The following is a 25,853-nucleotide window of genomic DNA, read 5'->3' on the forward strand; positions in this document are numbered from 1 at the left end:
CCGTATGTACTAATATAAATAATACTACAATAAACATAGGAGTGCATATATATTTTCAAAGTAGTGTTTTCATATTCTTCAGGTAAATATCCAGAAGTGAAATTGCTGGATCATTGGATATATTTTCAATTTTTTGAGGAACTTCCCTACTGTTTTCCAAAGCGGTCACACCAACCTGCATTCTCACCAAGAGTGCACAAGGATTTCCCCTTCTCCACATCTTTACCAACACTTATTTCTTGTCTTTTGGATACTACACATTCTGACTGGTGTGAATTGAAACCTCATTGTGGTTTTTATTTAGATTTACCTGACGATTAGTGATGCTGAGCATCTTTACATGTGTCTGCGGGCCATCTATATACCTTCCTTTAAAAATTGTCTATTCAGGTCCTCTGTCCATTTTTAATAGGATTATTTGGGGGTTTTGGCATCAAGTTGTAGGACTTCTTTATATATTTTAGATTATTAACCCCTCATCAGATATATGATTTGCAGATATTTTCTCCTGTTCAGTAAATTGTCTTTTTGTTTTGTTGATGGATTCCTTTTGCTGTGCAAAAGCTTTTCAGTTTGATATAGTCCAAATAGACTTTTGTTTCCCTTGCCTAAGAAGACATATCCAGGGGATCCCTGGGTGGCTCAGTGGTTTAGTGCCTGCCTTTGGACCAGGGTGTGATCCTGGAGTCCCGGGATCAAGTCCCACATTGGGCTCCCTGCATGAAGCCTGCTTCTCCCTCTGCCTGTGTCTCTGCCTCTCTCTCTCTCTTTCTCTCTCTCTCATGAATAAATAAATAAATAAATAAGTAAATAAATAAATAAAATCTTAAACAAAAAAGAAGAAGTAAAATGTTGCTAAGGTTTATATCTAGGAGATTACTAGGTTTCCTTCTAGAACTTGTTTGGTGTCAGGTCTCACATTTAGTCTTTAATCCGTGAACTTCATTTTTATGAATGGTGTAAGGGAAGTGGTCCAGATTCATTCTTCCCCAGGTAGCTGTCCAGCATTCTCAGCACCATTTGTTGAAGAGATTGTCTTTTCCTTATTGTATATACTATTGCCTCTTTTACAGATTGGCCATATAAGCGTGGTTTATATCTGGGCTCTCCATTCTGCTCCATTAATCTATGTGTCTACTTTTGTCCTACAGATACTGTTTTGATTTCTATAGCATTGTAACATAATTTGAAATCTGGGATTATGAAATCTCAAGATTACTTTGGCTATTTGGGATCTTTTATGGTTCAATACAAATTTTAGGATTATTTTTTCTAGCTTGGTGAAAATATTATAGGTATTTTAATAGAGATCACATTCAATTTGTACACTGCTTTGGGTAGGATGGACATTTGTAAAATATTAATTCTTCCAATCCACAAGTATATGTTTATTTGTATCACCTTCAAGTTCTTTCATCAATGTCTTAAAGTTTTAAGTATAGGTCCTTCAATGCCTTGCCTAAATTTATTCCTATTTATTGTTTTTGATGCAATTGTAAATGTGATTGTTTTAATTTCTCTTTCTGCTAGTTCATTAGTGTGTAAAAACAATTTATTTCTGCATATTGTGTATCCTGTAATTTTACCAAATTCATTAGTTCTAATAGTCATTTAGTGAAAATTTTTAGCATTTTCTCTATACAATATCATTTGGATGTCTTTCTTTTTCTGGTCTATTTGCTATGGATATGATTTCCAGTACTATGTTGAATATAGTTGTCAGAGTGGACATTCCTGATCTTAGAGAAAATAGTTTCAGTTTTTCATTATTATGATGTTAGCTGTGGATTTGTCATATAAATGTGTTGTTGTTTTTTTTTCTTACCAGTCAACTATTATTGGATATTAATTGTGAATTAGGCAATGGCAGGATTCAAGGATACCAGGCAAAAGTCACGGTCAGGAATGCCAAATGTGCTTCCACACTGGGCCCTCTTCAGTGGTACTTGCATAACCGTTCATGTTTGAGCTCCCTGTAAGAATGACAGTAGTTGAAAAGCACATAAGCAGCCAGCACCATAGAAATCCCAGCAACACACCCTTTCTTCACATTGATATACTCGCTGTAATACCAGTAGTAACCTTTTTGAAATGTTCCAGCGATGCCCTTAGGGGTGAAATCCCGCATCTGTATCCAGCCTGGCAGCTCTCCTAGTTTCACCTCCATGAGCTTCTTTTCCTTCACTGGTATGGATGAACAACACCATCTTGGAGTCCTGGGTGTCCCTAAATGTGTTTTATTGTGTTATCTTCCCTTCATATCCACTTTGTTGAGTTTTTACTATCAGTAGATGTTGAATTTTATCCAATGCGTTTTCCTTGTCTATTGAGATTGTTACATGATTTTTATCACACATGATGCATCACATTGATTTCTGGACATTGAACTCTCTCTTTATCCCTGCAAGTAAACTCCCTTGATCATGATAAATCATCCTTTCAGTGCATTTTGATTTTGGTTTGCCAATATGTTGTTGAGGATTTCTGTATCTATATTCATCAAAGATCTGGGTCTGTAATTTTCTTTTTTGCACTATATCTGCCTGGATTTGGTATTAGGGTAATAACAGCCTCATTTTTTAAAGATTTTATTTATTTATTCATGAGAGACACACAGAGGGAGGCAGAGACATATGCATAGAGAGAAGCAGGCTCCTTGCAAGGAGTCAGATATGTGACTTGATCCCAAGACTCCAAGATCACGTCCTGGGCCAAAGGCAGACACTTAACCACTGAGCCACCCAGGCGTCTCAATAACAGCCTCTTAGAATGAATCTGGAAACATTCCTTCCCTCTCCTATTTTTTTTTTTTTTTTTTGGAGGAGGAGTTTGAGAGGGATATGTTCTAACTCTTCTTTACTTGTTTGGTAGAATTCACCTGTCAAGCTACCTGGTTCTGGACTTATGTTGTTGGGAGTTTTCTAAATTACTTAACTTCATCACCAGTAATCAGTCTGTTCAGATTTCTATGTCTTCTTGATTCAGTCTGGAAATATTGCACATCTCTAGGAATTTATCCACTTCTAGGTTCTCCAATTTATTGACATATAATTTTTTGTGGTATTCTAGTTCTTTGTATTTCTGTGGTGTTGGTTGGAATTTTGTAATTTCTGATTTTGAGTTCTGTTTTTCATGATGAGTCTGCCTAAAGGCTCTTTAGTATTTTTCAGTTTTTCAAAGAACCAGCTCTGAATTTCATTGATATTTGTTTTTTAAGCCTCTTTCATTAATTTCCTCTCTGATCTGTATTATTTCCTTTTTTTCTACTAACTTTGGGCTTTGTTCCTTTTCTAATTCCTTTAGGTGTAAGCTTAGATTATTTGAAATTATTCCTGTTTCTTGAGGTAGGCCTATAATGCTGCAAACTTCCCTCCTGGACTCCTTTTGCTGCATCCAAAGATTTTGAAATCATTCTGTTTCCATTTTCATTTGTCTCTAGGTATTTTTTAATTTCTTCTTTGATTTCTTCACTGACTCTTTGGTTGTTTAGTAGAATATTGTTTAGCCTCTATGTGTTTGGAAGGTTTTTTTTTTCCTTGTTTTTCTTAAAACTGAGTTCTCGTTTCATAATGTTGTGGTTGGAAAACATGCTTGGTATGATTTTAATCTTAAGTTTATTGAGATTTGTTTTCTGGCCTAACATGTGATCTATTCTAGAAAATGTGTTTCATGTGCAACTGAAAGGAATGTGTATTCCGCTGTTTTTGGATTGAAAGTTTGCTACATATTTGTTAGGTTCATCTGGCCTAATGTGTCATTCAAAGCAATTTTCTTACTTTCTACCTGAATGATCTATCCATTGATGTAAGTAGGATATTAAAGTCTCCTACTTTTACTGTATTACAGTCTATTTATCCCTTTATGTCTGCTAATATCTGCTTTATTCATTTAGGAGCTCCTATGTTGGGTTAATAAATATTTACAGTTGTTACAGTCTCTTCTTGGATTGACACTTTTATTATTATGTAACACCTTTCTTATCTCTTGCTACAATCTTTGTTTTAAAGTCTATTGTGCCCAATATAAGTAATTCTACCCCAGTATATTTTTTTTGCTTGCATTTGCATGCAATATTTTTTTCTATCCCTTCACTTTCTGTATATGTCTTTAGGCCTGAAGTCTTTTGCAGGCAGCATGTCAGTGACTCTTTTTTTCTTTTTAATCCAGTCATATCTTTTGATTGGAGCACTTTCTATCCCTTCCCTGTGGCTCCTTACCACCGCCCTTCATATTATTTCTAAAATAAATAAATAACTATAATTTTTTTAATTCTTACTTTGTAATGGTCATATGCCATCAACTTTAAAAACATTTGCTTTCCATTTCTACATTCTCAAAATTATTTTATGAAACTTCATTTTACATGGTCTTATATACATGCATACATATATTAGGAAAATTTATATTTATAGCAAAAATATTTCTTTTTAAAGATTTTATTTATTTATTGAGAGAAAGAGAATGCAAGCAGGGAAGAGGGAACAACTGGAGAGGGAGAATCCCAAGCAGACTCTATGCTGAGTATGGAGCCATGCCGGGCTTGATCCCATGACCCTGATACCATGACCTGAGCTGAAATCAAGAGTCAGATCCTTATCCACTAAGCCACACAGGTGTCCCCTCCAAACTTTTTTGTCAAGAATCTAAATTATTACACATTTTACAATAATATAATAAAGTAGGTCTACTATTGACTTTTTGAGAAATAGAAATTATGAGAAATCCAACTTATTTTCAGTTTTCAGTATCACTATCATATGTCTAATCTGAAACAATGTATTTTCAGATTCAGTGCTTTTAGAAGATCTTACTCATGTTAATTTCATGATAGATTATCCTATTACTGAAAAAATAAGCATCCATTTCACTAGAACATGAAATGAATCAATGAAAGAAAAAAATCTCCTTGCTTTATCAATCAATTTAAACCATTCGAGTAGCTTATGAATAGAAGTTTTTGTAACCACAAATAGCTTTTAGTTGGAAACAAAATGTTAAATCAGTTTTTACAATTTTTGGTATTAGGAATAAAAATCAACTCTATTGACATTCAGGTAGAAACAAGAACATAATACATCCTGAAGCTATTGGAACCAAATCCCACATTATTCTATTGCAGCGATTTACCGAAACAATCATTACCATATCAAAATTGCCATTGGATATTAGACCTAAGAAACGTATATCTACCTTCTTACCTTGTGAGCAGTTAGGCTGAATGGGTACATCTCTTCCCCTTGTCCCTCCCCCTTTCATTCTCCCTTCCTCCCCCTAGTGTTGTAGAAAAATAGTTTGAGAAAAACACCTTTTCATTATTCTATAATCGTTTTCAAATTCATGATGTTTGATAAGAATTAAATGTATAGTTATGAATCTACACTTGTTGTGGTAGCACTTTTTTGATTTGCAAACAAATTGTTCCTTAATGAGATAAACAGACAAAATAGTACCTTTTGGGAGGTAAAAAAAAAAGGGGGGGGGCTTTCTTTTTAAGTAAGGGAAATTTAGTCTTGAGAAATAAGTGAATTGATTTTCAAAGAATGATCAAATTTCTCCACTTCTTCAAATAAAGTTCCAATGTAGCAATGTATAGCAGTAAAGAGCCCCCTTGTGAGGTATTATTTTACTGTTCTGCACTGTAAGAATACAATGGCTATTAAAAACAACAAGTTCTAACATACTTACAGTATTTCTTACTGTCAAACCATATTGCCATAGTTCGTGATATTAACTTCACTTAAAGAAAATGTATTTCAGATATTCTTGGGAACTGAAAAATCTGTGTAAATTATACTCTAGCATTGTTCACATAAAGAAATTGTAGAAGAAAGGTCTTTAAAACACCAAAACATATGGATTACCTGGAGGTTTTTTTTTCTAACAGAGCATGAATATGAATACATTCATGTTTATTTGCCCCAACCTCAAGTTTTGAATGTTTTTAGGGGAAGTGAGAAAAATAGATTTTGGTGAAAATGAAAGGAGGATATGTAAGTCTCAACCCCATGACCTGAGTTTGAAGCACAGAGATATTGTGCTTATCTATAAACTTTGCCTTTGAGAGTTAAACATAACAAAGAATGTATACTGGGTAAGAGCAAATGCTTTGGGAATACTAACTTATTCATCAAACCAACACTTACTAAGTGCCTACCATACACAGCTCCAAATAAAGATAGGTAACACTATTTGCTCTCAAGTAGCGTGATCACTGGTCTAAATGGGGGTCAAAAAATCCCATTAAGAGCAATATAGTCAATATAAAAAATATGGAAATTTGGAGAAAGACCCTTCCTACAGATTCCTAAAAATCAAGACAAAACTGACCTATTATGGACAAATCAAGTAAAATTAAGCAGTTATTCTATACTCATTACCATGTTAGGGACTGAAGGGAAAGGACACTGAAGGGCCATAGGAGGATGGATATATATATATATATATATATATATATATATATATATATATATCACTGGGTATCACCCAATCACATAAATTAAAGCTTTCTAAAATGGGCAAGAGATATAAATCCTAGAAATGAAAAAAGACAGGGATAACAGGTGGCAAGAATGGTTAATTGGCAAAGAAACTACTGTCCTATGTGCTCTGCTTTAGTGAGGATGCTTCTGGTGCCTAAAGGAAGTGTTTTTGCAACATCTCATTAAATCAACACTTCTCAAAGTCAAAGCCATAGATCAGTGCTGATCTGTGAACTGTTTACCAATCTGCCATAAGTACAAAAATTGTTAGTAAACATAAAAAAAGAAAAGTAAAAAAAAACAAAATTGTTAGTAAACAGTTGATGTTGCCTCGACAAACAAGTGTGTGATTGCCATTGGCAAGTGTTTGGGGTTTAAGTTTGTGTGAGAGTAAAATCCAAAATGTAAATGCAATGACAGAAAAATATTCTGGAGTAGTTACAAAGGTTAAGGAGTTTATGCCAGAATTTAAATGACACACACTGCTTCTGTCATTGAAAAGAAATCTTGCTGGGAAATATAATATAAGAGATAACTGAACAGTGTACTTAGTAACTGATAAAACAAAGATGGGAATTATTTAAATCATATAATTTGTGTCAAATGAAGGATTCTCTTTATCCTAGCATAATATGGAAGATAACTGTAAAGAACTAAAACTTGCATTGCTCAAGTAAGAGGTTTATCATGGGGAAAGTTCTGCAAAAGTTTACAGTATGAAACACATACCTAGTTTTTCTGAATAGTAATAAATGTATGATGCCCAAATTGTAAAGATGAAAATTTGACACCAAGACTTGTTAATTGGTCATATATTTTCAGTATTTTAAATTATATTATGCCATACAATTAAGGAATACATTATTTTCAATGGTAGATAAGATCTGAAGAAAAATAAACTGAGAAGTGTGAAAGGACAAAGTTTCTACTGATAGGTATAACAAATCCACAGCAACAATCTAACAATATCAACAAAGCAGGTGATTATCTTGACATTTTCTGTCTATAAAAGCTTTTGATAAACACTTTACATTTTGACAAAGAATTATTAATTTTATTTTCCATTAAAAAAAACCTATACATAGGAAATTCACAGATCTGGAATCAATTTCTTAAATCAAAAGACAATTTAAACTCAACTATATTCTTGTAGGGTAAGTTTTAGAATGGCTATTGATGAAGGGCTGAAAGTGATTTTTGAAAATTATAGATCACTTGCTTCATTTTGGATAGAAGTTAAAAAGAGTATTCTGAATTTGCTAAAATTGCTTTAAAATTTCTTCCTCTGTTCCTGTCAACATAGTTATAGAATACTGGTCTTTTTCTAAGCATCATTAAAATTTGGATACAATATAGGACATTTCCCCTCATATGTAATGAGTCTGTCAATTCAGTCTAGTTTAAATTCTTTCACCAGCAGTGCATCCCCAAATAACAAAGAGACTAAAGTGTGCACATAGGTGTTGACAATGAGAAATCCTTAGTCCCTTCATAACTGTTTGTTACAACTGCACAGTTATGCATATACTAGTGATTTTTTATATTAATACCAAAACATCATTTTTACTGTACAACACATATAGATGTATAATTATCTTTTGTCCTATTATGTGTATTCTTATATTTATGGAAAATTTTAGGTCTACTGTATCAAATAACATATTGAATTTGAGACCTTGAGTTTTTTATACTTCTAGTAATCCATATTTAGTGTATCTACAGAAGTATTGGTCCAGGAGTGGTTGAGGGGCTGGGTGGGGTGGGGTGGGGAGCAGTTCATCACTTGCAAGTTACGAAGCATTGGTTTACTCAAACCATCCATTTCTCCACCCACATGCATCTCTGCCTCATGTATCCAAGAATATGTAATGTTGTTAGGAATCAAAATAAAAATATAAGCTGCATTATCATTTCTGCATATGATATACAGACGATTAAGAGATCACATATTTGGCTGTGTTCTTTTTTGAGATACTGATTCTTAGTCTGTCTTTTGCTTTTTACCTTCCTCTTCCATTCCAGTAGAAACTGAGGCTCTTAGCATTTCTTTATTTGTTGTTTTCGCTGGGCATACAACCAAAATTATTTTAAGTCAAGATTCTTCCTTTTTGGTAAAAATTAAACTAAAATATATTATCCCAAGTGTCTTTAGTCACAGAAAAGAAAGAGTACCTTAAGTGGAGTAAAAAGAGAACCCCACTAAGCAACATAGGCTGGGAGAACAGAATTGAAGGTACAACCAAAAATAAAAACAAAACCCTAAACAGCAACACCCTGACTAGGCAAAAATTACAATGTTATCCCATTGCATTATATGGTCTATTCACAGGTAGAGGGACTGCTGACTGGCACAGAAATGACTAGATATGTTGGAAGAGGCCAAGACATGAGTTTGACTTTTTCTGAAAGTCTAAAATGGCTGAATATCAGCAATTTTATATGACTCACCCTATTAATTTTAGTGATTGATTAATACAGAACAGTGATCTCTTATTTCAAAATGTGTAGTTGGTATCTCCAGACTTATTCGTGCTGTGTATCGTAAAGATGATTTTGGTGCTGTATGGATCGGTGCATTCTATATTTGACACTGTGTGTGCATACATATGTGTGCACATGAGGGAGAGCAGGAACAAACACACACACACACTCACACAACTAGTTCAAACTTGTAGTTTTCAAAAGAAATGTATACATCAGGACTGAATGGGCAGAGAAATGGGCAAAGAGAGATGATCTCTTATTTTTATTACATGCTCTTACAAAATAATTCAACACTTCCCCAGTTTATAATCTCTATCCAACACCACACTCAGAGAATAAACCAGTCAAATCACAGGGCAGCTTTTGGTCCTTGATTCCAGTGCAATTCTCTAGAATTATACCCATATAATAAAGCTGATCAAGTTCTTAATATCTTCACTTTGAAAGATAAAAATTGAGGGAGGTAAGAATATAATATTTAATGAACCCCTTTATGTGCCAGACATTGTACAGGACATTTTACATATTTTATTTCACTTAATGAGCAGATGGCTGATGGTTTAGCCATTGGAATAATTTGATAACAGTAAAAATGTAGTAGAGAATTAAGGTTGAAAGTCTCAACTATCAAGTAACATAAAAAGCTATAGGTTTTTCCCTCACCTCTTAAATTAATTCAATTTATGTTGTGGCACCTAACTAATATGCATATAATTACTTTGTTTCGGTCAATGTAAAGACTAATTTGCCTGCAAGATTAGTATTGATTCACATAGAGCCATAATTAATATTGGAACTTGAGGATCAGTTATTTTTAAAATGTGTAACATTATTGACCACATAGGTAAAAACTTATGAAATATACAATATATTAGAAATGGATAACTTGAGGAGAAATCATTTGCTATTTTAAAGTTATAGTAATATAGGAAAGATAATGATCAACTTAGCTACTTCAGAGACATTTTTTAAACAACCTTTGGATCTTTGAATTTTATCCTACAAGCTATCCTTTAGTGTTGGTATTGGCAGAAGGTCTACAGGGGCTGGATGGGGAGAGAACTAGGGAAACCTAATCCACCTTTTCATTCACTGTGATACTCAATGTGAACACAACCTTCCAGTAGTTTCCATCTCTAGATTTATAAGGAGAAAAGCACTCAAGTGAGAAAGGAAACATGTCAACAGGAAAGTAGATAGGATGCCAGAATGTGAACAACTCTTCAGGATACTTTGCCCCCAAATCAAAAGAGGTAATTTAAGTCAGCAAAAGACCAAGCCCACCAATTTTTAGTCATAGGTTCTGGAAGTGCACAGACCCTCCCCAGTGTTAGGAGTCCTAAGAGAGGCCCCTCTGTGAGAGGCAAGTCAGGTAACCACAAACACCAGAAATGCACAAGTTGCCATGTTATTTCTTTTTGGAAGATCTTTTCAGAGTAGGAGATGTGTTTACTGAGAACCATTGTTTTTTTCCTAAGATATAACATTAAACATCATCAGGGCTCCTAGGTGGCTCAATTGATTTAAGTGTCTGACTCTTAATTTCAGCTCAGGTCATTGTCTCAGGGTCCTGGGATGGAGCCCTACATTGGGGGAGGGGGGCTGTCCATGCAGAGTAGGGAGTCTGCCTGAGGATTTCTCTCACTCTCCACCCCCCCCGCCTCACCTCTTTTCCTTTAAAAAAAAAAAAAAAAAGACTCAGCATCCTCATCAGCAAAGGACATTTCTGAATTTTTTTTCCATATTTTGGACAGTGGCCAATACCTCTTAAAAAAAAAATCTTGTCAGTTTAAATTCTAGTATTCTGTGCTTGATTCTTTTTTTATGTTTCTCAAGCCAGTATGCTAAGGTTGATACAAAGGGTAATCTCAGGATAGAAGTTCAATTAATTAATTTATGTTTTATGTGAAAAATACTAAAATTGGTGTAATTTCTATCACTGCTACACAAAGATCAAGATTTGGCATTTTTTCTAGCTATTTTTATTTTACATGAACTAAACCACACACATATTTACTGCTTTCCATTTCCCAGTCACTGAGAGGCCCTTTTGTATATTAACTCATTTAATCCTCATCTCTACCCTAATGAGGTATGTACTATTATTATCTGGCTTTTATACATAAGAAACCTACCCAATAGAACCCACTAAAAAATAACATGAGTCAAACTCCCTCAGTTTGGCTTTATACTTCTTTGCTCTTAGCAGCTTGTCACACTATGTTTATTGAGCTTTCTTGCTCTGGCTGGAACTTGCCTAAGTTTTCCCAAGTTGTTACTTGTTAGAAGGCAAACAACCTAAGATAAAAATAGAGAGGCCCCATGGACTGAATTAAAGATAAAAGAGAAAACTGATGTAATTTTAAGAGATTTTTAAAGTATGTTCTGGCATAAATCAGTAATTTTCCACCAATGGAATTATCTAGGCCAGACTCCCAAAATGCCAAGTGAGTTTTCAGAACCACACTCTTAATGTCCACAAGGCTAGTAGCAATAGATATTATTAGACACTGCTAATTAAAGAACACTTACAATGTATTCATTTTTATGTAAATAATTCAACAAAAATTGGCAATTCAGAATTGTGAACCAGATGAATACAAACTATGCATCTTTGATTAAGATTTGCATAACTGTCTGTTTGTAATGAGTCAATTTTGGAAATGCTTTCTGTAGAAAGTAACTCAGGGAGAAAATAGTACATAAAAGAGAGCAAATATCCACTATGAGGCTCAAGTTGGAGAAAAGTAGGTCATGCTTTCATATTAGCAATCTAATAGAAATCTAAAAAGTTGTTTATGTACATAACTTATAAGCTAATTCCTTCAGCTACTTTGTAAGAGAGAGCTCTATTGAGGAGTCAAATAGCTCTCAGGTTCTTATACTTTTAAAACCCCAGGATCAATTCTTCTCATAGGTAAAATATTCAAAATTATTCAGCATATACTATTTGCATCTAATTTGTAACCTTGTCACAAATATGTGTCTTCCGTTGTTTTAGTGATTTTGTTGGTCTGTTGATTTACTTGCCACATATTTAATGACTTTTAATTTGGTGACATCCAGATGAAAACAGTAAGGAGGACACTGAGGGATCTAGGAATGTCACTGCTTGAGTGATATCTTGGCATAAATAAGAGAAGACAAAGGAGTTCTTGATAAGTCTCTGAATATTTGAATTAAAAAATATGTTCTATTTCTGCTACAAAATGTTTAACTGGGTTTCTAAAGTGAAGTTCTAGACAAGGACTTATAATGATGACTGAGATTACTGAAATGACTCCTAACCCCTCAGTCACACTGGATAATGAGTACTTCCCAAGAATGAAGGAATAGGAAGCACCATCTCCCAACTCCAAATCAAGGAAGAGGAGCTGGAGGAAAGAAGCTAGATCCATTTGACAGGTGTTTGACCTTAACCTCAAAATACAAAGGTAACACCTGGCTATCTTTCTGATGGAAAGAACAAAGGATCAACTAGTACTCAGTTTTAGGGAAGAAGAATGTGTCAAGATTTTCCATAGACCAAATGCAGGGCACATAAATGAAGGAACAGGTATGGATGGAGTCATATAAGTTCCCTTCCATGAAGACCTGTGGAAAAGGTATAAAGACTTCAGCAACAGAACCATTAAGTGACCAGTCAGAGTGAAGATTCATCAAGAAAACTGGTAAGTAAGCCAATCTGGAAAGGCTACATATTTTCCAATTCCAACTATACAACATCCTGGAAAGTTGGAGAAAAGTAGGTCATGCTTTCATATTAGCAATCTAATAGAAACAGCATAGAAATCTAAAAAGTTGTTTATGTACATAACTTATAAGCTAATTCCTTCAGCTACTTTGTAAGAGAGAGCTCTACTGAGGAGTCAAATAGAAAAAAAAAAAAAAACTATGAAAACAGAACAATAGCAGTGGTTGCCACGGATTAGGGAATAGGCAGGGATGAATAAGCAGATTTTAAAGTCAGTGAAGCTATTCTGCATCATGTGGTAATCGCCAAGATACATTATTCAGTTGTCAAACCCACAGAAGAAACAGCAGATTGAACCCTAATGTAAACTGTGGGATTTAGTTAACACATCAATATTCATTCAGCAATTATAACAAGTGGGTCATACCAATGCAGGATGTTAATAACTGAAAACTGCAAGTAGATGGGAGAGAGGAATATATGGGAAGCTCTCTGCACACCTACTCAATTCATCTTGAAAACCTGAACTGCTCAAATATTAGTCTATTAGTTTTTTCAAAGATATCTCTTAAAGAGAAAGCAGCTAGAAGTTTAAGAAACCCATCACAAAAGAGTAGGAGAGGGAGGAGAAGGCGGGAAGAAAAAAGGAATGAACAGTATTTGAAAGTATGAGGGGGAGTGAAAATATTTGAAACATGGTATCTGTGCATCCAGAAATGAATACTTTCAGCAGGGGATCTTCCACGGTGCAATTGGCATAGCTCCGAGACTAGAGGTTAAGAAGCTTCCATGCGTGTCACACTTGACTTTTAGTCAAGTCACAATCTGTCCTTAAGGATATTTTCTCTATACTTGTATACTGACATTTGTAGCAGTCTTCAATTGTCATAATACTCCTTCTCCAAATCCATGAACTTACAAGGTAGGATAAAAAAGCTAAACACTACTGTCAAAAATCTAAGGGAATAATTGATGATCTATAAATATAAAACCCATTACCACTCAAATCTGCCTCTTTAATATTAGTCACTCACATTCATTGTTCAGTCCCTCAGAGGTGTCAGCTGGAATGTTGGCAACACAATGCAAATAAAGTTAAATCAATTACAAAGTAAAATAGAAAATGTGGCAAATTACTTGAAGTGATGTTGGAAAAAAGAATTAGAAGAAAAAAATAGACAAACAGGGATGCACTAGATTTAAATTAAAAACCAAAGAAAAGAATAACCCATCCAGCTAAGTTTCAGAAAAGAGCAATTTGAAAAGCAAAGCATTAATAAAGATTTTTAGCAAAATGGGGAGCAAAAATTTTTAAATGGATTCAAATATTGACTGTGCTGTAGCACTCAGAGTTAAAAGGATGAGGTCACAGGTTTTATCTCATTTGGCAAAAACATAGTAAGAAAATACCTAAACCACTATAAATAGGATACAAAAATGAACATAGGAGAATTAGAATATGGCATCCATGCCTGAGAGAGATGCATTCTGTTTGGGGTTGCATTTTCATGATTCATACTTATAAAAAAAGCATTCATAAGTAGTAATCATTTAAATTCTGTATTCATAATTTAGTGAAAGACGTGAGGGCTGCAAGTAGAAAAATTTAAGGACATAGTTGAAAAAATGTAAAGGACTGATCTGACCCTTTAGAGAGGTTTAAAATAACAAGAAAATTGGAAACAACCTAAATGTCCATCAACAGATGAATGGATCAATAAGATGTAGTATATATATAATGCGGTATTATTGTGCCATTAAAAGGAAGTCTTGCTGTTTACAACAATACATATGGATGGACCTTAAAGGCATTAGAGTACATGAAATAAGTCAGATACAAATACTCACGGTATCACTTATATGCGGAATCTAAATAAAAAGCCTTAACTCAGAGAAACCAAAAAAAAAAATGGTTGCCAGGGGCTGTGGAGTAGGGGAAATAGGGAAAAGTTGCTAAAAGAATACAAACTGTCAGCTATCAGATATCTAAGATCTGAGGATCTGGTGTATAAAATGGTGCCTATAGTTGAGAATACTGTATTGTAGAAGTGAAATTTGCTAAGAGACAAGAACTTAAATGTTCTCTCACACACACAAAGATAAATACATGAAGTGATAGATATGTTAGCTAACTAGATGCATGGCATCCTCTCATAATATAATGTATATAAAATCATCATCATGTACACTTTATGTATCTCACAATTTTATGTCAATTGTAGCACAATAAATCTGAAAAAAAGGAAGAAAAGACTTATGTGCTCAACCATTTAAGAAGCAAAAAAAAATCATAATTTATAAAACACAATAGAGGTAATAGAGGTACATTAAAAAAAAAACTAAACAGCCAGAAAAGATTAGAGAAAGTCCTAAAAAGAATTAACATTAAAAAAAAAAACAAAAACAAAAACAGTAAACACTGATAGTTTTAGAAACTAGTAATAAGGCAAAGGCCTGACATGGATGCTATTTTATTAAGAAGCAAGAGATACAAAGAGAGAGTGACAATAAATGGTAAGTTGAAAGTTTTCATTACATTTCTTAGTTTAAAAAATCAGTGGTTTTCAAATTTGTGATATATGAGACTGTTCAAAGAAGTACAGTTAATGTCTTTCTGTCCTTTAAATAGTTAGCTTATCACTGTCTCTTCTATAGCTTCCAACATAGGGTCTTTTTGAATCTTAACTCTTGAGTCAAAAATACTTTGTATGCCATTCCCATCTCTATCTAATCTCAGATTTTGAATTTTCTTTTTTGCCCCTCTGTCCTCAATGACCGCAACTGTTATCTCCATGTTTTCTCATCTATACGATTCCCAGCTTGCAGATACCCATCTGCCAGATTACTTTTCCTGTTCCTACTTCCTGACATTCCACCATCCAGTGCCAATGCAGAGAAGAAGAAAGCCAAATTTGAGCTGTGTTTATTAGGAGAATATTAATTTTTCTCATTGTTTTTTTCCATTTCCTGCCAGCTAACACCTTTGAAGAAAATAAAAAATACCCCTCTCCTGCCCTAAGCTTTTCTACCTTCTTGGCAGAAGGTGCTTTAAAGTGCACATATGATAACTTATCTTTTATCTCCATAGATATTTGTAGTTATAGACTACCTTATCTACTGCTGTTTTAGCAAGGGTAATGCCTTACAAAAGATCTCTTAGGAGAGCATAATATTGTATAAAGCCTTTAACATTTTTATGTTTTATTTAACTTAACAGGGTTTTTGGATTATGAATGTGTCACAGTTAAAAGTAGGCGCTCTAAATACTGTTTTCAAACAATAATGTCCATTCTAAAAAATGCTTGATTTTATAGTTTGAAAAGGTTCTAAGGCAACTTAATTTATACCTAAAAGAATTTGCAATTATTAAATATATGTCATAGATGTTGCTACATATTTCAAAATGCAACATCCCCACACTGGATATTCTGTAAGTGTTAAGTGACTTAGCACACAAGCCTCTAACCCTGCAGCTGTCCCCAGGCATGTGGACAAAAGCCTTAATTGCTCATTCAGAATTCTTTATTTCTAGCTCACAAACACATTTCCTTTCATTTTATGTGAATCTATTATCTAACATTCTGAAAAACTCTAATAAAATGTGGATTTGCACTGTGGAGTAACTATTTTATATCTTGTCATCCTTTTATTGAAAAACAAAACTTTCTGGGTTGGGGTTTGATTTGGGGGCTTCTTTGCTGAGATTAACTTTAAGGGCATATGTTTGAAATAACCATGAACTTTTGTTTTTTCCACATCAACAGATCTTCTGAAGTCTCAACATTTGCAAAAACTGCCACTGGGGAACTCACAAATTGTTTCTGTCTATAATAAGAAAGAACTCCTCTTTCTCTTTAGATCTTGGCAGGACAAGGTATGATAAGCCATATCTGGAAGCACTACTGCCAAGGTTGAGTTTCTATAACCAAAGCAAAATTAAAAACTAAGGAAGTTTCTCATGACTTTTGAACTGATGAAGAAATAAGACTGCTCTGCAGGAAACTTCAAAGAACTGACACTTATGGAACATGCAGATCATTTGACGCTACAGTTTTTCCTGCAATTATCGAAAACTATTTCATGTGTGAGATACAGTCTAATTTTGCACCTTGACATTAAGAAACTGTTTGATGTTTCCAAATTAAAATAAAGATAGCTATTTTGCAAATGTTACTTTCATTGAAAAAAAAATTACTCAAAAATAAAAATGTCGTATTGGTTCACTACTAGAGAGCTTCTTAGAGAATCCTTCATTTGGGGGAAATAATTGTGGTTTTTCTCTTAGCTCCCTTTATCAACAAAGGCAAATATTTGAGCCATTGGGAAAGGTTAAATGTAGAACAACTGCTATACCATATTTCACTGTTTACACTTTTTTTAGCTCTTGTTTTAATTACTTGAACTATGAGAATCAGATGAACTCTATGAATGCATTTATATGAATTATGAGAAATAAATAACTTTCAAACTATTTTAAAGAGGAACCTCTAGTTAAGTAACTTGTGTGAAATTACACAGCTATTAAGCAACCAAGGGAGACTCCTACATGCTCTTCAGTCAATAACCCTAACCACTACACTGGCAGCTGCCCACATCAAATTTTTAGTATCATTTGGAGGAAAAAAAAAATTGACTATCACGTTCTGGTTCACAGCTTTGTCATCATTAAAGTAATCTTCAAAGAAGTTTGGGAACAAGTGACCTAATATACACAATGACAGATGTGCATGTCTTGTAATGGTCCCTGATTAAGGCTTTTAAACACTGTTTAAGTGCATACATAGAATAGTCCACACAACTTCATCTAATAAGATGGCTCACTGGAGTAAAGAGCAAGCCTATAAATACCTCTGATCATCTTCCATCAAAATATTACTTCTCTCACCCTTATGCACACACACACACACACACACACACACACACAAAAAAAAAAAACTTTGTTGATAATTATTTATACTATTTATATGTCCACATATGGATAATCTTGTCCTAGAGAAGTTACACTCTTATCTGTAGAATTTATGGAAGAGGAATGCCTGCGTGGCTCAGCAAACTGGGCATCTGCCTTTGGCTCGGGGTGGGATCCCGGGTCTGGGGATTGGGTCCCACATTGGGCTCCTGTGGGGAGCCTGCTTCTCCTTCTGCCTGTGTCTCTGCCTCTCTCTGTGTCTCTCATGAATAAATAAATAAAATCTTTTAAAAAAACAGAATTTATGGAAGAAACCGGATAAAGCAAGAGATAAGAGTTTAGCACAAGAGAACTATAAAAGATCTAGGGTTTGAAGAAGGGCGATAGGGGAACCTAGCTGGTAGTTAACATTTGTTAATAATTTCTATAAGTTAGACAATATTCTAAGTGCTTTATAGGTATTAAGTCATTCAATACTCCTAGCAATGCTTTGAAAAATGCATAAATATGTCATTTTACAAAGTAAGAAACTGAGCTCACCTCAAGGAAGATATGCCCAAAATCACACAGCTAAAAAATGGTAAAGCCAAGGTTTGCATACAGTCTAGCTCCAGGGTCCACACTTTCCACCATTAATGGACTAGTGTTTTAAAGTCAAGAGTGCAACATCCTCCCAACTTTTGGCAATATAACTTCAAGTTGAAGATCATATCATGTTGATAACAACTGATTTAGGCCAGCAAGAGCATAGTCATTTTGTGATAAAACAATAATAATTACAAGTTAATAACAATATGATTTCAAAAGAACTAGATTCAACAATTACTAGAAGACACCCCAGTTCAATCATGCCTTAAATATAGTAGGACGTTTTAGCCACAACATTTAAAATATTTATATATTTCAGATTCCCCTACTTAATATTTGATTCGGATCACCTAATTAAGTACTTAAGTCCCACAATTCCAGTCTGGTAGTCTAATGCACAATATCAAAGATACATAGGGACAAAATAGTAAAAGGGAGAAGTTTATTTCATGATGCATTTTACAGCCAATTTCAGGAGTTGACATGGATGAACCACCATCTACCCTTTACTTAACGACCCAAATCTTCCTTCAAGTACTCCCAATGATTTTAACATCACTATACATTAAACAGATGAAAATTCCTGTGAAACTACTGAAGAGGTTTTATATTTGTCTCTAAGAGCAGTGTTCATTGTTACTTACCTACTCTCATATCAAGTCTGTCACACGGTTGGTTAAATTAAGAACATTTTTTGCCCAATGCAAAAGGCAATTTACTTTAAATCATATGATTGGAAAAAAAAGTTTAAAGGAGTTTGAAGAGTGGATGAATACCTGTGAAATTTCTAAATCTTATAGAAATTTCCAGCAGTTTGTAAGGAAAATAGAATGGTTAATTTATTCACTGTTTGATATCAAAATGTATTGATTTCAATCACACAAGTGTTAACACAATCATTTGCCTTATAAATCATAAGGCTCAATCATAAGTTAACAAATTATCTTCTGTAATTTTAATTTAAATATGGTCTAATTAGAGCTGAAATATTTTTTAAATATTGCATTTTAATTCATGCACAATCTGATTCCTTTCAAATGGGTTACTAATTTTGCCATTACTTATTAAACACTTCCTTGTTCATCTATAAAAATTCTCAAGTTAGACTTTTCATTAGTAAATGAATCTCTATGCATATATAGTACTATACAGATCATGAATGCATAAACTAAATCATTTTTAATATATAACCCAGTAAACTCCTATCAAACTATTTAAGAAAACTAGTATACCATGCAGTTAGTAAGTTTAACAAACACCATAGAACTCAAAACTATTTATGTTTACAGAATTTGAATATTTCAAGGGCATACACCAGTACATAATAAAATACTTAGTATGTTAAATCCTGAAAATAAAGTTATAAAAAGAATCTTATTAAAAATATTTTTTAACTTTATTTATTTATTCATGACAGACACAGAGAGAGAGGCAGAGACATAGGCAGAGGGAGAAGCAGGCTCCCTGCAGGGCCTGGGACTTGATCCAGGACCCCGGGATCACGACCTGAGCCAAAGGCAGACACTCAACCACTGAGCCACCCAGGTGCCCCCTATTAAAAATAATTTAAAGAAGAGTGCTGGTTCAAATTCCTTCAAAGTTCTTTCATTCTACTCAACAAAAGTTTGAATCCAGACAATGTTGAAAAGATTGAGAGTTTTAAAATCTTCTGCCAAATTCTACTAAAGAAGAAAAAGATTATTAATAAATACTATGGCTTGTTTTCCCCCTGGATAACTTTTAAATGTTCTCCCACATTTCTGAACTAGAGCTTTAATGTTCTAAATAAACTAATGTATGCAAATTATATTAAAATATTACTCCCTACTCCTTCTTTAAATAAGACTTATATCAGACATAATTATTCTACCACAGCACTTACATAAAATTGACTCAAATCAACCTTTTAAATAAGCCAAACCAAACCAAACAAGACGTTGTCACAGATTCTTAACTTTCTTGGGCTGCTTTTAATCATGAGAACAAAGATGCATATGTAGGTTTCAGCTTTCAGTCCTGACCCTATTAGTTGATCTACAACCTAAAATTCAACTATAAAATGAAGGAGCAGGACCTGGCCTCAGAGTATACTTTATCAACTCAAAATTATATTCCAATCTTGTTTAAAACACTTGCTTTTATAAGACAAAACGGTATATGAAAGTTTTAAAAATGTAAAATCCTGCTTATAACAACATATTCACTAAAACTCTATTATTTACTGCTCTTCAAAACTTTGCTTATTTTCTTCAAAACAAATAGCTTATACTATGAAAAGATAATGATACTGTATATCCCAATATGGAAACAGTTGAAAATATAAAAATATTCTTCCAAGGTCAGATGGATTTGTACTGATCCTTTGCCTCCCACACTTCATTTTTTTTTTAATCTCTGCAATTTAAGAACTAAGAAGCTGTAGAGGGACAATGAACAAGGAGTTGCACAGTTATTTTGTTGGATCCTAGTGATTACATATTAATAAGTGTCCTTGAAACCATGTTTAAAAGGCAAAAGACTGGAGACAGGAAGATAAAAGTGCTAGGCACCATTTTGTTTTGTTTTGTTTTCTTTTAAAGAACAGAAATTCACCATGGATATTTGCTTTTTTTTTAATATATTATAGCTCAATACATATAGTCAAACAAATCATAATGAAGTACTTTGAGACTGGATGCCTTCCCCCTTGGGTATTTACTAACTGAATGTATTTTCCCTCGCATGCAGATACTTCCTTGTGTAATTTTACTAAAAATAACAAAAAGGTTAGAACTCAGGCTTTATGTTTATGAGGCTGTAAAACCTATCCACACATTTCTAACACCTTCCTAAACACACATCACTCCTCTGGAATTTAGTATCGGTCACTCATTTCATAACACATTGTATTATTTTCCTCAGACAACCACAAGTTATAAAGCCAAAGAAAGCAAAAGCATGGTTACTTCTTAGATGGTCACCATTTTAGCACTAACCTTACTAGCATTTAAAGCCAAATTAATGGTTGTGAGATGTCAAATATTTACATATTACCCACAGCTCCATGTGTCTTCGATGTTGAGTTATTTGAAGAGAATTCACTGGGATTTGGACTTCTATATATTTTGACCTAGAAGTATTAGCTTTCTTTTTTTGTTTGTTTGACTTAGAGAGGGGTGGGTGAAGAGTGGCAAATGAATAAGGAGATAGAGAACTCAAGCAGACTCCACGCCAAAGCATGGAACCCCATGTGGGACTCAAACCTCATGACCCTGAGATCATACCAGAGCTGAAATCAAGAGTCAGATATTTAACAGTTTGAGCCACCCAGGTGCCCCAACTTTCCTTGTTTTCTAACAAGCAGACTTCATTTTGTACTTTATCACCAGAACTTTTTTCTTCCCCCTAAAACTATTTTATAACAATGACCAATAGACTTTCAATTTTCATAACTACATATTTATATCTTGAAAAAGCTGTTTTATTATGTTTACTACTGAAGGAGTTGAACAAGAATGTTCCAGGAAGCTGCAGCTTCCTTTCTCACATCTGGGATCAACAGCCAGAATCAAGGAGTCAGACAAGTTTATCCTTCTGGTCACCACATTCTTCTAATTCAAACTCAGAAATCTGTTGGTTTCTATCACCTCAGCCAAGTCATAAGAGACAATAAATCAGTACCTAATTGAGCCCAATACTTGAACCAAGAGTTATGGAATTGATGTTAAAAAACAACAGTGATATTAATACATAATATTTACTTATGTTGTCAGGCATTGTTAATTATTTCTCACAATAAAATTTGAGATAGGTACCCATGTTATGCTCATGTATGGATATAGAAACCAAAGCTTTGGAAAAATTAATCACATTGGCCAAGATCACACAGTGGAGCCAGTCAAAGGAATATGGAATAACCATTTCATTAAATAAGAGAGATTCCCTAGTGTGCATGGAGAACTTTCTCCCACTGTCTTTCAACCTTCTTCTGTGGGCTAGTTCTTTCCTGCTCCTAATTAAAACCTCAAAAAAATATCTGCACCTTTCTAGTTCACTGTAGTCAAAATAATAATTTCACTAGTCAAAATGTCCATTTACTATAAAAAAAAGTCTAGGACTTAACGGAAAAGACATCTATTTTCCCATTTTGAGTCCACTTTGGGCCATGAAGTCTGTAGTAATGATGGCTTAGGGGCTTTCTTCTCTCTCCCTTATCAGACTGTGTGACTCAGTAGTAGTTAGATGGGGCAGTGGAGACAGGGGAAGGTGCCACTCTTATGTAAAGTCAGGCTCCTCTGGGTAAGAAGGACAAGTCCTGATGTAGGGGGTGAGGGGGAATGGGAGGAGGAAGAAGAATAAACACATTTGTCAAATTCTCAAAGCTTTATTCACTATCAATGCTGAACTTCTAACATGGAATATTCTTGTCTCTGTTGGTGGCTTCCCCCTAAGTTCCCTGTGTTTTCAGTCTACCTTTGGTCCTTTTGGGTAGATAAACTTTCAAAATGGCTTCAAGCCAAGTCCTTTTCAAGAATCAGTTCAGCATATACATCCTTCACCTACCACATGTCAGTGCACTTTATTCCTAAGACAGCTCTCTGGCCCTCTGTAGTCAGGCAAGGGCATCTGTCTTTTCAGGCATATATACATATATAGGTATTAATCTCCCAAACTCCAGGAAATGTTATCAGGCCCAATGAATGGACATTTTGAAGCTTCTCCAAGTTAATTTCAGGTTAGGAGGGAACATTCCCCTCCTTATAAAAAGCATCCTCTTCCATTCCTCCATGCAAAAGAGTTGGAAGCACTGATCATTTGGCCCTAACAAGCCTTATCCACAGGTCTCAAGGTTTTCATCAAACCTCTAGCTCCTCCTAACATATTCTCTAGTAACTAATAAGCTCAGAATTAAAGACTTGATCTCACTATTTCCAAGTCCCACTGGGTAGTATAGATCTGACTTGGAATGTGCCCAACACAGTGGTACATTCTTGTATTCTTTGGCTGAAATTTTCTAATTTAAACACCATCTAAGGGTATCTCAGAAAGAAATTGAAAAGGGAGAATTTTCCAACTATAACCTTGGAAATAGCTGATGAACAAGTTTACAGAATTTATTTGCAAAAACTATCCATCCAACATAAGCAATGCAAAATAACACCTCACGAGAGCTGAAAACCCTTTACTCAATTTAATATCAACCAGAAAAAAGGTGTAGCAAATCCCCAATCCCTCCAAATCCCATAGATATATGTATATTCATGATAAAACCAGAGCAAATATTTTACTTACCTTCAAATGTATTTACATGGATATAGTGTAGTGATCCATCCATATAAATAAAATGTAGGATAATCTCTAACTATGGCTTACTGATGACATGTATTAAGTATCCAACAATATAAAAATTCATAGATACTAATGATCCGAGGTAAAATCCAGTACAATCAGGAAAAAGAGGGTACATCTCAAAGATGAGAAGTTGCTCGGGTGAGCCTAATTTAAATGAAGGCACTCACCCAGGTTGCAAGACACAAGTGAACCAAATTAGAATTTAAAGGTTTGGTTAGCTTACAAAGTTATTTTCCTACAACCCAACAAAACTGAAACTATTCATTCTCAAAAGTCTAGGCCTGAACACACATACTGAATTTGACACGTGTGGCATGCTATATTCATGTTTAGACAAAAATACTTCAACTGAATAACATTTTGATCACAACTCAAAGGTCAAGTATTCATCATGCCAGCTCGCTTAAAACCTATTGTTTTACTACTTATGCCTCAGAAGAAAAAAAACAAAAGGACTAAGGGGAAACCTTTGGCAGAAAAATCAAATATCCAGTAGTTTATGAAATCAAATGATAACTTACCCAGCTTCTAGTCTAGAAAGATTGAAGGATTTCCTAATGAAGAAAAGATGCTCATCAGAATCACCTGAGAAATATCCTACCTCACCTCCATCTGCTCAAACAAAAGTTGTTGGGAGCGGAGAAGGTGATTAGGCATGTCCTATGTGAAAAATGGGGCATGTACCCATTTATTTAAACCTTTAAATGGCATGTACCCATTAATTTAAATCTTAAGTGCTAATTTGATTCCCTTGTGTCTCACTGCCTAAGTGCCTCCATTTAAATTAAGGTCACCTGAGCAACTTCTCATCCTTATGGCATGTACAGCATATATTACATATAGTATACATGGAATATTCCCACTAATCAATCCACTGATTGCCTTTTAATTTTAAGATTAAGGTAATTGGCCTCAACCTGTTAAGGGATTTGTTTTAGACCACAAAATTAGCAAAGCTCCAAAAAATCTTCAGACTCCTTTTACTCTGTCATGTAACTAACTGAAATTGTATTAAAATAGCTTGCAGATATGGCATTAGATTTGTTTTACATTCCAAAACACTTTGTCTCCCTTCCTCCCTCCCCCCAAAAATTCTTCTTCTAAATAGGTTACATTCACAGAACTGTTCAAAAGTATTTTCCAGTGAAATAGGCACAGTATCAGGATTCTGTTTAACAAAACTGGCACTAACCTTAACTTTCTTTTTACATAAAAACCAACGTTATTTCTAGATGAAGAAACAGATAATGAGAATTTATCTTCAGTTTTTGAAAGGACTTATCCTGCCATATCCTTAACCAGCCCTGCTTGAGCTGAACAGAAAGAACTATTCCATTAAATCAGTCTGTTTATTCAATGAGAACCTTCTAAATGTTACTCTCAACTTGAACTTCATTTTCCACAGTCTAACTTCAGGTCATATTTGTTCAAAGGAATAAAAGAGGACTTTTGGAACCATGAAGAAAGTTGGAATGGTAAAAACTATCTCATAAACACGCTAATTTAAATTACTTAACTGCTTCCAGTAAAGTTAAATCTCCCAACTCTTCCCCCAGCCTAAATGGGGGAAATCAGGAACCATTTGGGAACTTTCAGTTCTTGAGATGTCTAAGCAGACAAAACCGACAATCAACAGTGTTGGCTATGGGGTTCTAGGCCAAAAACCTGGACAGAGAGCTGAGGTCCTGTGGGGGCACAGGGGTCTGGGATTGGCTCGTGGTGTACTCTGAGTTCCTCTTGGCTCTCTCCAGGAAAGGAAATGTGGGCCAGAGCTCACTCAGCAAGCACACAACAGGCACAGGACGGCAGGGCATAGGGAGGCATCACTTGGACGCTGCTTGGTCCCTGGAGCCAGGCAAGCTCTGCCCTCAGGACCTGAGTTCGCCAAGAAGGTACCTGTGGATGGCTCCTCCTGCCTGGTGCTCCAGGCGGTGCACCCTGCCTACCCACGAACGCCCCGCCACAGCCTGTGCTGCGTCAGATGCTGCTCCAGCCTCGTGGTAGCTGCTGTAGGCATGGGCAAATGACCTCTCCATTTTTCCTGTGGAGGACCGACGGTGCTCCCTGGCCCTAGCTGCCCACTTCCTGTGCATGTTCGTCGGATCTCAAGACACATGTTCTGCTGTTCAAGTGGCCAGGCCCGAACCTAAACTCTGTGTCCCAGCACCCTCTTGATCCTGGGACCAAGTTCTGCTCTATCATCTAAGGTTGAGTGGAGAGCCTGGTACATACTTTCCCATTCAGAATTAATCCTGAGTCTAGCATTCTATATTCTCTCCAACTCCTTTACACTGTGACACCTTTCCCCCACCAAACCCCCTCAGAATAAGCTGCATGGAACAACAACAAAGGACACCACTGTATTCTT

The 25,853-nt window shown here is 34.9% G+C and overlaps 1 protein-coding gene across 1 annotated transcript; it reads right to left on the minus strand.

Annotated features, from left to right (window-relative positions):
- Positions 1-1,936: 1,936 nt before the first annotated feature.
- LOC121475052 (ATP synthase subunit f, mitochondrial-like) lies at positions 1,937-25,578 on the minus strand. Its single transcript, XM_041728181.1, has 2 exons — positions 25,382-25,578; positions 1,937-2,216 (listed from the first exon to the last, which is right to left on the minus strand). The coding sequence occupies exons 1-2, from the start codon at positions 25,576-25,578 to the stop codon at positions 1,937-1,939; spliced, it is 477 nt and encodes a 158-aa protein (XP_041584115.1).
- Positions 25,579-25,853: the final 275 nt, after the last annotated feature.

Source organism: Vulpes lagopus, chromosome 13 (genome assembly GCF_018345385.1).
Source record: "Vulpes lagopus strain Blue_001 chromosome 13, ASM1834538v1, whole genome shotgun sequence".
NCBI lineage: Eukaryota > Metazoa > Chordata > Mammalia > Carnivora > Canidae > Vulpes > Vulpes lagopus.